Below are 13,130 nucleotides of genomic sequence, written 5' to 3'. Positions count from 1 at the left end.
TCATATCTATGTATCGTACGTTATTCATATGATTAGAATCTTGAAATACTCATCTACAGGCCGTAATACATTACATGGTTCCATGGTGTAATGGTTAGCACTCTGGACTCTGAATCCAGCGATCCGAGTTCAAATCTCGGTGGAACCTAGCTTTTTCTTTTCTCTGAGGTAAAGGCAAATCAACTAAGTTTTGTTGTATAGTGCGTTTCATAATGCTTAGTGTCAAATTTTGTACAAATATAACGTCTTTTATTTTTTTTTTTTGTTTACTGTTTTAAGATACATAGTCAAATAACCTAGACTACACAGCAAAATTTGCTATAAAACTCCACCGGCAAACTGACTGTAAGCTGTAAATTCTCTAAATTCTTGTTTTTTTCCTAATTTCCCCTCTTATTAGTGATGAAAAGTGAATTCATTATTTTAAAAAAAGTTATAGCCTACTTGAAATTATACTTATACAAATTCACTTCACCAAGCTGAAAGCTGTTCTGCTGAAATCACCTGACTGTACCTGTATGTCTGGCTCCTCCTTTCTGCTCAACTAAACTGGGTCAGCAATGTTGTAGATTAACATTACTAACACTTTCTATAAGTGAAAAGATACAAATCCTTCTATTCATTCTATTACAGTTCATTTACAGCTGTTCTCGAAATGACAGGAAATTAACAAGTTCTCGAAATGGCAGGAAATGAACAAACTAGAATGTTTCCTTTGTAAGCGGAGATCCTGTCAACTAAACAATCCTCTGTGAAGGCCTTGTCGACACGACAGTCATCGGCACAGATCCTCAGCAAACACCACAAGAACCAGACCTATGACTAGTTTTGTCTCCATACTGGCGTGATGAATCCGATCTTCAAGCAAAAGAAACTGGATAAAATATCCTACCGATCCACAATCTGATTTCTGACTTGTGATGCTGCCTGAATCATAGTAATACCATGTTTGTTCGTTGGACATAGAACTAGCCTCCCGACTAAGCCTGGTTTCTCCCAAGGTTTTTTTCTCCATTCTGTCACTGATGAGAGATTGGTTTCCTTGCCACTGTCAAATCTTTCTTGTTTAGTTGGAACACTTAATATTCAACAATATTATTGATTTGACTGCTCTGCCACTATTGGATGAGAGCTGAACTGAGCTGGATGATGACACCACTTTCTGCAGAACTGCTTTAAATGAAAATGAAATGAACTAATTTAATAATTGATGATCTTTACAATGGAACTGAATCAACACTGAACTGACTTCAGCTGAACAATGACACTATTTATTTTTAGAACTGCTTATCACTGTAAAACTGCTTTGAAACAATCTGCATTGTATAAAGCGCTATATAAATAAAGGCGACGACTTGACTTCACTATGTTAAAGTCAGCATGAAAAGGAAGTAGTGATAATCTTTTCTTTTCTACTGTGACATATATCCTGTGAAATTGCTTCTCGAACAAGAAAAAATATAGGGCGGGACTTGATTTTGTCCATCAGGAAATGATTGGATCATTGTGGGTTGATATTGCTATGATCTCATGTGAGTGACAGGTTGTCCCACCCTCACTAAAGTGCACATGTGGGAGGGGAATTCATTTTGATTGAAGATTATAAGGGCTCATGAATTTAAAAAACACATAATAATGAAGTGAAATCATATGGCCTATTATAAATACTGCAATATTCCATTAAAAAACAAGAATAGTCCATTTTGATTTCATGGTGGCTTTAAAGGGTTAGTTCACCCAAAAAATGAAATTTCTGTCTTTAATTACTCACCCTCATACCGTTCCAAACCCATAAGACCTTTGTTCATCGCAACACAAAATTAAGATATTTTTGAGGAAATCCGAGAGGTATCTGAATCACACACTGGCCGCAACGTCATTGCACCTTTCAAGGCCCAGAAAGGTAGAAAATATTAAAACAGTCCATGTGACTACAGTAGTTCAACCTTAATGTTATGAAGTGACAAGAATACTTTATGTGTGCAAAAAAAAAAAAAAAAAATAATGACTTTTATATAAATAACTCGTCCCTGTCATTCTCCTACGCTGTTTATGTTGTACAGACAGTGCAGCACTTCCAGGTTCTACATCAGAACGCCGACTCAGTATTGGCTGGCTCCTGCATCAGCATCACACGAATGTGTCATGCTGCTCACGTGTGCAACGACAGCCAATACTGAGTCGGCGTTCTGACATAGAAGTTGACTCCCAGTGTTCAGGGAGTCAAGTTGACTCAGAAGTTGTTCTGACGTAGAAGTTGACTCCTAGAAGTTGTATAGCACCAGCCAATCACATTAAAACTGGCAATTTCTTGGCATTTTGTGAGCAGTATGCATTAGACGGTCAGTGAATGGACAGTGGGTCAGTGGATGTGCTGTTTGAGGTAACCATAACCTTGAAAAGTAACCTTAGTACCTTCAGAGCAAAAACAGCAAGAGTAAAGACTGCCAGGATGCATAAAGTGGGGTCATGAAAACAGTAAATTTAAAAAAACATGATTAATAATGCAAATTTACCATAGTTTGCCAACCTCAGATGCAATGTTATATGTCCTTTGGGACTGTGGATAACTGTCCTGCAACAGTGGTCAGAAAAGTTACCAAACGGTGATTTGCCTATTGTTAGGCACATTGTTAGGCCTATTTATAACCGCTTCTTCCTTTCATCTACAACCCGAATTCCGGAAATGTCGGAACGTTTTTTAAAATTTGAATAAAATTGAAACTAAAATACTTTCAAATCACATGAGCCAATATTTTATTCATAATAGAACATAGATAACAGAGAAATTTTACAATTTTATGCACAAAATGAGCTCATTTCAAATTTGATGCCTGCTACAGGTTTCAAAATTGTTGGGACGGGGGCATGTTTACCATGGTGTAGCATCTCCTCTTCTTTTCAAAACAGTTTGAAGACGTCTGGGCATCGAGGTTATGAGTTTCTGGAGTTTTTGTGTTGGAATTTGGTCCCATTCTTGCCTGATATAGGTTTCCAGCTGCTGAAGAGTTTGTGGTCGTCTTTCATTTAATGATGCGCCAAATGTTCTCTATAGGTGAAAGATCTAGACTTCAGGCAGGCCAATTCACTCTTGTACGACAAAGCCATGCTGTTGTAATAGCTGCAGTATGTGGTTTTGCATTGTCCTGCTGAAATAAACAAGGCCTTCCCTGAAATAGATGTCATCTGGAGGGGAGCATATGTTGCTCTAAAACCTTTATATACCTTTCAGCATTCATAGTGCCTTCCAAAACATGCAAGCTGCCCATACCGTATGCAGTTATGCACTCTCATACCATCAGAGATGCTGGCTTTTGAACTAAGCGCTGATAACACACAGGAAGGTCTCCCTCCTCTTTAGCCCGGAGGACATGGTGTCCGTGATTTCCAACAAGAATGTCAAATTTGGACTCGTCTGACCATAGAACACTTTTCCACTTTGAAACAGTCCATTTTAAATGAGCCTTGGCCCACAGGACACGACGGCGCTTCTGGACCATGTTCACATATGGCTTCCTTTTTGCATGATAGAGCTTTAGTTAGCATCTGCAGATGGCACGGTGGATTGTGTTTACCGACAGTGGTTTCTGGAAGTTCCTGGGCCCATTTAGTAATGTCATTGACACAATCATGCTGATGAGTGATGCAGTGTCGTCTGAGGGCCTGAAGACCATGGGGATCCAATAAAGGTCTTCAGCCTTGTCGTTTACACACAGAGATTTCTCCAGTTTCGCTGAATCTTTTGATGATGTTTTGCACTGTAGATGATTTTTGTATTTTTTTTCGAAAATGACAGATCGTTTCACTAGATAAGACCCTTATTCCTCGTCTGGTATCGTTTAAAGCCCTTTGAAGCTGCACTGAAACTGTAATTTTGACCTTCAACAGTAGAGTCCATTGAAGTCCACTATAAGGAGAATAATCCTGGAATGTTTTCCTCAAAAACCTTAATTTCTTTTCGACTGAAGAAAGAAGGACATGGACATCTTGGATGAAATGGGGTGAGTAAATTATCAGGAAAATTTTATTTGAAAGTGAACTAATCCTTTAATTAGTTGCTAGATGTTCTCCCAGCTGAATCTTTTCAAAATGTCTTGCGTTTTCAGCCATTTGTTGCCCCCGTGCAAACTTTTTTGAGACCTGTAGCAGGCATCAAATTTGAAATGACCTCATTTAGTGAATAAAAGTGTAAAATTTCTCTGTTTAAACATTTGTTATGTTTTCTATGTTCTATATAATATTGGCTCATGTGATTTGAAAGTCTTTTAGTTTTTATTTTATTCAAATTTAAAAAATGTCCCAACATTTCCGAATTCGGGTAAAAATTGTAATTGCTCTGTACTGATTGAATTTGCTTCATTTTGCCAAATTAGTATTACTTACAAAATGTCTTAAAACATTTTTCAATAGCAAATTATTTCATAATAATAAAGCATTGGAGAGCATTTTCACTCCAAACCTCTCTAAAACACTTGCAATCCTTTGTTAAAGCTAAATTATAGAAAAATACTATGAGGATAAAATAGTATTATTGCTAACCAAAGATAAATCAAAAGCAGTGTGACAATCAGTTCCGACGAAGGCTGATATAGAAAGTCATTTTCTAAACCTTACCACTAAAATAAATGAGATAATAATGTAAAATGGCAATTTGTATTAATAATTAATGTTAATAATCATATTTATTCAAACAACTTAACACAATTTAGGTATCATACAGCTGTCATCCAACAGGGTACAACAACCTCAATTTAAAAAGCTGAGTAGGCCTATAATATATAAAGGTTTAATATTTAATTGCCATTTTTAATTTCTTGTGTAATGACTAAAAATGAACAAACTATTGTAAAGATAGATTGACAGATATATATAGAAGAATGTGGCTACAGAATAAGGTGCTCTTTTTCCAATATTTCAATGCAATTCTTGAATCAGTAAATCAAATAAAACTTCATTTTAAATCAGTTCTTGCTTTTGATTTTTGCATACTGTCATATTGCCTTATGCTTAGTTAAAACACTCATCGAAGTGGAATATTGTTGGTTATTTGGTTATGGTAGGTTTTTTGCACCTCTTTTTAAATAAGTAGCTTGCATCAAATTAACTAAATCCTGTTAATATCAACAATATAAATCTAGTATTGCTGATAAGATTTGAGTGACTTTTGAAAATTTCCAATTAAAATGTGAAAAGTGTATTTTCATAACAGACTTGCTCTAATAAGCTAATAAGTCTGTTATGAAAACATTTTCAGGAACTAAAATACCTGCTGACATCTGTAGAAAAAACTAGATAAAGAAAGAAAATAAAATTTACTTATTGACACAATTTTACTTCCATTTGATACTGACAACCCCATTCGACTCAAACTACAAAACACACCTCTGTTGTTGCGAACAGATATGGCAGACGAGCAAAATTATTTTCAAATACATCATCGCTCAATTCTGTAACTCTTGACGGGACTAGATGAGTTCTCGTAGAGCCGCTGCGAGTGTCTTTTTATCCTTTCTTGCCGAGCCGACTCCCCCTACCTCCTCCTCCGCTTGCAGAATTGTATAAAGAACAAAAATCGGTCTGGGGAGGGGGGTTGATACGCTGAAGCTGAAATCGAGAGGCGAACCCAGGAAAGAGGAGTATTTTGTACACGGGACTTTCCCCCCCTTCGTCCCTAAAAAGGAGGGGGAAAAGTCATATTTTTAAAAGCGATATTTTTAAAATCGAGGATTACGAATAGGCTTACGCGCCTATCTCTGAGGATATATATTTTAATTCGTTAAAAAATATGGCCGAGAACGTTCTGGACTCTGGCCCGCCTTCAGCCAAGAGGCCTAAACTGTCCTCCCCGGCTCTATCTGCCTCAGCCAGCGATGGAAACGGTAAATATTTATTTTTTATTTTTTATATTCACGATACCAAGATATTTGAACCACCGATTGCTTGTTTTGTATATACCGTTGCACACTCAAGTCTTTTTAGCGGGCAATGTTTTTTTCCTTTTAGTTTTGTCACAGGCTAGCAAGCTCAGGCTAGTTTGGGAAGCTAACGACGTCGTATCCGCACGAGACTAGCTTTAGCTTGTCATTCCAGCTAGGTTAGCATTAGCGCTTCTCTCATCGCTGTTGGGATTCTCTCACAGCGGCAGACCTGCACACGCTGCTCCCTCAGCTAGGGTCTGTGCTTTGTGTCAACTGGTGTAAATGTAAAACTGACGGGTGCAATGAAAAATCTAATAGTTCTACAGTGGCAATAATTGTTCCTCAATAATTGTTTTGGGGTTTTTTTCTCCGGTGAAATGCCAGTTTCGGTTTGGTTCTCACTTGCAAAGAGTTTGGACCAGTTCTTCAATAATAATTCTAATGTATAAAGTTTTTTTATACAAAATTTTTAACAATAATTAGACCACTTCAAATAGCTTCTGAAAGCTACGTCTTGACATTTCATCTTTTACTAATAATCGACAGTGATTAACATGAATTAGCCTGCTAAACTGAGTCAATCAACTTCAAAACTTTCGGACTGCTCTCGAACACCGTTGTTTTCATAAACTGGCCTTGTGCAACGAGCACAACTCATTTGTTTCCCTCAACATATTCTTCTGTTATCTTTAACGTTAATAAAAGTGATTAATATTGGTTAGCTAGCTGGTCAGCTAATAACAGACTGATGCTGAAGGCCCGCACAACAACTCCCTGCCATTGTTAGCTAGATGCATATCAACTCATTCCTCGTTATTTTAAGGTCCTGAGGCTTTTTCATTATTTTAGATTAATTCATGAGCTCGTTTATGGAACTTGAATGGACTCACGTTTGTGTGATTTGGAGGATACAAATGTACTTGTGTTGTGTTTGAATGAGTTCGCTTGCTGGCTCAAATAGCCTTTCGTGCGTCGGTCATTTTTTTTCGGATCTTGATTTCCATTGTTCAGCCATAACAAAACTGACGAACCTGTCTCTTAAAAACAAACCATAGAACATTTAATGCTAGGCGTTGTGAATTAACAGCATATAGGTGTCCTGTTGTTTCTCATAAAATGTTAACGCTTCGAGTTATTATACTTGCACGTATCTTCAAAAGCGAACTACGTTCTTTGTTGATGTTTCTCATGTTTTCAACCTTTTGTTCAAACTCGAGTTTGATCCGGTTCTGACACTAAAATAAATGTATTAAGTTGCATAAATGCAAATGATCCAGAGTCTAACGTTTTTCATACACATTATGCTTGACATCAAATTGTTTTGTCTGTGGCGTGAATATGTGGTCCCTTATCAAAGCTTCTGCACTTCATTTTAAGACTAGCACAATTTCATGAGTAAACTGACCATTTTCACCTGTTTTACCAATGGCTGATTTGGTAGATGAGACAATGCTATACATCTCAATAAAGTGCACATATACATTAGGGAATTACAAGCTGTTCTTGTTTAGTTTTTTTTTAAACTTTTGAGTGGATGCAAATGGTGATTGCATTAGAATCTAACTACCTACTTCATGTCCTAATTCATCAACATACTCGTGTGTTCGTCTCCCCGTCAAACCACAGCCAGCTTGGATGCACCGATGTATCGGCCGATAAAAGCAGCAGATGATTAGGGCCGATTATATCCTGTCAGTAAAAACGGGGCACAATTTAGGGCAAGTCAACATGACTAAAATGGATTAACAGTAACAGGTCCGTGATTTTTCCCTACACCAAACATTATTTGTAGCGCGCATACCATCGAATAATTGCAAAGAGCTTTGTGCTTTGATAAGAAACAAAGTCGCAGCTTTCCAGTTCTGCCCATTTTATCACAAAATTCAAACAATAAATTTAGTTTTAATGCGCTCAAATGTGACGTGACAGAACAATGTAGCGCCTCAGTTCAAGTGGAAATGTGAGTCCAATTTTCTTCTACTTTAAAACATGAAAAAACATGCATGATCATCAAAAGATGTTAAAAGATGCAGTACAACCTACCGAAATGTATCATGTCTCATGTAATTGCGCAGTGTTTCAACCACAGAGAGATGTCACAGCCGTCAATAAAACAGCTTGTGAAAAGATTTTTCTTGTCGACTAGTAGTAGTTCATTTAAAGGTGCAATATGTAAGAATTTTGCAGTAAAATATCCAAAAACCACTAGGCCAGTGTTATATATTTTGTTCACTTGAGTACTTACAATATCCCAAATGTTTGCAACTATTTGTAAATCGTGAGAAAATTGCAATTTTAACCAAGGCTCCGGGACATGTGAGGAGTCGCCTGTCAATTGCATCATACCCGCGTTACCCTCGATTTCTGGTTTTATTTTGTAGAAACCATGGAAACACCAAAGACGCTTTAATATTTACATGTTTTAATAGACAAAGGAACAACTGTTTGGATATATTTTTAGACAGAAAAACTAATTATTGTTATATAGCTCAACACGTTTAGTCTTATTGTTTAAATATAATTTTCTTGATTGTTTGCGAGTACCATGCTTTACCATGCCTCAGAGAAAAACACTATTTTGTCAAGTATCAAACATAGCATAATCAGATGCAGCTTTATTTTTAGTAACAGTAATACAGCATTTTCTCCATCATACAATACGTTTTAAAATGAATTGCATGCCATTTATCAACACAAGCCATCCAGCATTTAATATATTCTAAAATCAATCTAGCTTACTGCAGTGTGCAACAAGTGTCTCACAGCAGCCACCGAGCAAACGCACAGAGTAACGTTATAACATCATTTTCAACACTCTCAAATGATAAACAGAGCTGTGTTACCTCATACTCGTGACCGGAAAAGTGGAAGCAGCGCCGGCGACCGTGGCATAATAAAAGTTACGCTGCTCGCAATCGCTCAAGCGGCCTCATTCAGCTCCACAACACTCAGTCCTGCTCTGCTTCATACTACAGTAGCGTTAATAACCACATCCATGAACATGATTTCTTCCCAAGTCCTATCCCAATTGTTTTCCACCGGCCGTTGAGGTGAAGACCACATGTCCCAAGATTCCACGCTCAAACTAGGCGTCATCAAGCTACGCCTTTGTTTTGAATCGCCTCTAGTGGACAGAAAATATTACATATTGCAACTTTAAGCCATTAGTCGCACGTTTAGATTAATTTAGGTTAGGTTAGGTTAGGTATACTTTATTGTCCCAATGGGAAATTTGTTTCAGGCTCACGAATACAACCACTGCATTGACAAAAAATATAAAACAACACATAACATAATAATAAAGAAGGAAATACACAAAAAAAAAAAAAAAAAAAAAAAAACCCTGCACAAATACCAAACTTAGAATAATAACTTCTACTTGATATTATTTAATAACTTAACAGCTGAAGGAATGAAAGAGTTCTTGAAACGATTTAATCTACAGCTAGGCATTCGTAATCTTCTCCCCGATGGCAACAATTCAAACTCAGAATACAAGGTATGTGTTGTGTCATGCAGAATCTTATTTGCCTCCCTCAGTATAGAACTTTCATATAAGGTCTGGAGATAAAACGGTTCTGTTCTGCCCATGAATTTAATTACTTAAATATATACTGAGCAGAATACTAAACCATAATCAGTGTTTAATATATATGTAGGTGTAATATAGCCTATTCCGCTCTCAAGCACACACATAAAGCTTGCTGCAAAGCACCGGCAAAAATAATGATTATGAATGTGTCGATAAAATAATAAAAAATAGCAAGGGGGATAGTGGATGCGCCTTTAGAAAGAAATTATGTATTACTCTTATCTGTATGACCAGAAATTTGTATTTTAAGTTGTTTGTGCCATTATCAGAAACAAATGCAAGTGATCGCGCCGGTGCCTCCATCCCTTGCAGTAAGAACGCTATACTTCAGCTTCCACATGCCACACAAACACTTGTAGCACACATTTATCTAGGTTAATGTAAGAGTGAGTGGCCTTGTAAAGTTGCTATTAGATGTTTCAAATGATGAGCCATATTTGAGGTCAATGGATGATAGGCGAATGTTTGGATTTCCTGCCCGACATACTGTAATTACCACAAGGACCCGCCGTTAAAGATGCTAAAGAGGATGTTTTGTTTTTATACATTTTTTCAATATTACTTGAAACTGTCTTCACTAACTGATAAAAGACTATTTATTAGGTGCACTGAAAGAAATAATATTAATATACATCATCTGTGCATGAGTTAGGGCCTTAAAAACATCAGCCAATCGTTTACGCGATCATCGAAAGACGTGTGCGGATTGGCTTGTCAATCACTGCCATGACGTTCCTTGTGAGAGACGAACGCGGCTGCGCGCTCCAGTAACTTTCCACACTCTACAGGCGCCGCATGCAATGTTTTTGTCAGGAGACAGGAGTAACAACTGCAGATTATGAGTTACCTGCGGTGAGTCCGACATGAATGAATCCACTAACACGACACAGCGAATGCCGGTGGTAAACACTCGTGTTCCAATACTCGTGCACGAGTTTTGGGAGGCGTTCCCTCGAAATGAACTGTGAAGGAGGGGGGTTGTTCTTACAAATGCGCTCATTTCAAAAACTCACTAACAGTCTTTGGTTTCTCAGTCGACGAAAAGATCCTCTTTAGCACCTTTAACAACCTGTCCCTCATGGACTGCATGATTTTGCCACAAGTTCTTTTTCTTTCTGTGAATAACCGACTAATAAAATTTTGGTGGACTAAGCCTCTTCTAATCGACTAACGTTTAGTCGACTATTAGGGGCAGCCCTACATATGTTTGAATAAATTTATCATGAAGACAAGTGTATATGAAAACTTCCTTATGTGCAACTAATTTGTATACAAACGTAAAGCATAATTATTATATCTGAAAATAAATAGCAGTTGAATATAATAACTTGGTCTCTGTTGTTAATTTTAACCTCTAATATTATAGTAATGTACCAAATGAGAGAGTTCCCAGTATAGTTTGCAGCAGTAGTTGGGAGAGATTTTTTTTTTTTCCCCTTAAAATTTTGTCATTAATTACTCACTGTCATGTCGTTCTAAACCCGTAAGACTTTCATTCATCTTTAGAACACAAATAAAGATATTTTTGATGAATCTGAACACTTTCTGTCTCTCCATAGACTGCCTTCACAACCAGAACTTTGAGACTTCAAAAAGTTAATAAAGAGATTGTAAACCTAATCCATATGAATCGAGTAGTTAAGTTAAAACTTTCTGAAGACGCAATTGCTTCATATAATTGCTTTATTTAATTTAGGGTTTTACTCGCATATAAACATTGATCAGTGAACATAAACAAAAGCTCAACCGAACCTGAATGACGCACGAGAACAAACTTCTTCTGGAAGCTCAAACGTGCTGCGTAACACACGAGAATGAACCTCATTGGTTATGCAGCACGTTTGAGCTTCCGTAAGAGGTTTATTACGATCTCTTTATGAACTTTTTGAAGTGTACAAGTTCTACTTGTGAATGTAGTCTATGGAGGGACAGAATGCTGTCAATTTTCATCAAAAAGATCTTCATTTGTGGTCCGAAGATGAACGAAAGTCTTATGGGTTTGGAACGACATGAGGGTGAGTAAAAATCTTGTTTGGGAGGGTTTATCCATTTTAGCTGCCCATGTGTTATATTCATGCCGTTCCATGAATAATAACTATAACAAAATTTATATAGTATTCACACCAATGGATGATAAAATTCTGTTTATAATAAGCACGCACTGCAGTTGTTGTCTGCCACTTGTTTAAATGCTCAAGCTCTTTAAAGTCTGGTGAATTCTGATTTGCTGTCAGTGTTTTCGATCATTAGCTGAAAAAAAAAAAAAGTCGTTCTCAAAGTGATTCCAACAATATGGCCCCTCTGTGTCATTTTAGTTATAGCTGTGCTGTGCTGTGGAATTCTTTTTCTCATAAAATTAGAATGATTATTAAAACTTTATAGTTCTTGTCCGTGGGCCTTTTAATAATTTTTTCATAAGTATAATAGCACTGATTGCACTGACCGACTTAGGGGCCATTAAAGCAAAATGCGTTTATGTGTACTGTTTTGCGTAAAAACGTGAGGCACAGGTCAGTGGAATGAGGAAAAAAAAGGTCTAGAGATAGATTTTTTAAAAGGTGAAATTCTTTTAACTTGAGTGCTGCATTTTTAGAACAGCATGTCATGCACAAGATGCTGCAAAAGATGCAATTTGCAAGCACAACGCCAACGGCCAAACACATCCGCATAGCATGCTTACATAGAAAAACTATGAAAAGCTGTGCAGTGGAATGCAAAAAGAAGAAAATAAAATGTTGAATGGCCCCTTAAAGAGTTAGTTCACCCAAAAATGAAAATTCTGTCATTTATTACTCACCCTCATGTCATTCCACACCCGTAAGACCTTCGTTAATCTTGGGAACACAAATTAAGATATTTTAGTTGAAATCCGATGGCTCTGTGAGGCCTCCATAGGGAACAATGACATTTCCTCTCTCAAGATCCATAAAGGTACTAAAAACATATTTAAATCAGTTTATGTGAGTACAGTGGTTCAATATTAATATTATAAAGCGACGAGAATATTTTTGGTGCGCCAAAAAACCAAAATAACAACTTATTTAGTGATGGCCGATTTCAAAACACTGCTTCAGGAAGATTCGGAGCATATCGAATCTGCTGTTCGGAGCGCCAAAGTCACGTGATTTCAGCCGTTGGCAGTTTGACACGCGATCCGAATAATGATTCGATACACTGATTCATTTATGCTCCTATGCTTCATGAAGCAGTGTTTTGTAATCGGCCATCACTATATAAGTCGAAAAATATTCTCGTCGCTTTATAATATTAATATTGAACCACTGTACTCACATGAACTGATTTAAATATGTTTTTAGTACATTAATGGATCTTGAGAGAGGAAATGTCATTGCTCTCTATGAAGGCCCCACGGAGCCTTCGGATTTCAACAAAAATATCTTAATTTGTGTTCTGAAGATGAACGAAGGTCACGGGTGTGGAAAGACATGAGGGTGAGTAATTAATGACAGAAATTTCATTTTTGGGTGAACTAACCCTTTCATCTTCAGAACACAAATTAAGATATTTTTGATGAAATCCGAGAGCTCTCCACCATATACGGCAATTTAATTACCACTTTCAAGGCCCAGAAAGGTAGAAAAGATATTGTTAAAATAGTC

General features: G+C 37.0%; 1 protein-coding gene and 1 non-coding gene across 2 annotated transcripts in view; both read left to right on the top strand.

The window, feature by feature from the left end:
• The first annotated feature begins 76 nt into the window (after positions 1 to 76).
• trnaq-cug lies at positions 77 to 148 on the top strand. Its single transcript has one exon. It is a non-coding gene; the product is annotated as a tRNA-Gln (tRNA).
• Positions 149 to 5,379: 5,231 nt separating this feature from the next.
• ep300a (E1A binding protein p300 a) overlaps positions 5,380 to 13,130 on the top strand; it is a 34,830-nt gene continuing 27,079 nt past the window's right edge. Inside the window, 1 exon segment of the mRNA XM_048170361.1 lies at positions 5,380 to 5,879. Coding sequence (XP_048026318.1) covers positions 5,786 to 5,879 — 94 coding nt within the window. The 5' untranslated portion in view covers positions 5,380 to 5,785.

This window comes from Megalobrama amblycephala, linkage group LG20 (genome assembly GCF_018812025.1).
Source record: "Megalobrama amblycephala isolate DHTTF-2021 linkage group LG20, ASM1881202v1, whole genome shotgun sequence".
Taxonomy (NCBI): domain Eukaryota; kingdom Metazoa; phylum Chordata; class Actinopteri; order Cypriniformes; family Xenocyprididae; genus Megalobrama; species Megalobrama amblycephala.
Note: the sequence above shows the minus strand (reverse complement) of the source record. Positions and strands in the feature narration are given on the sequence as shown.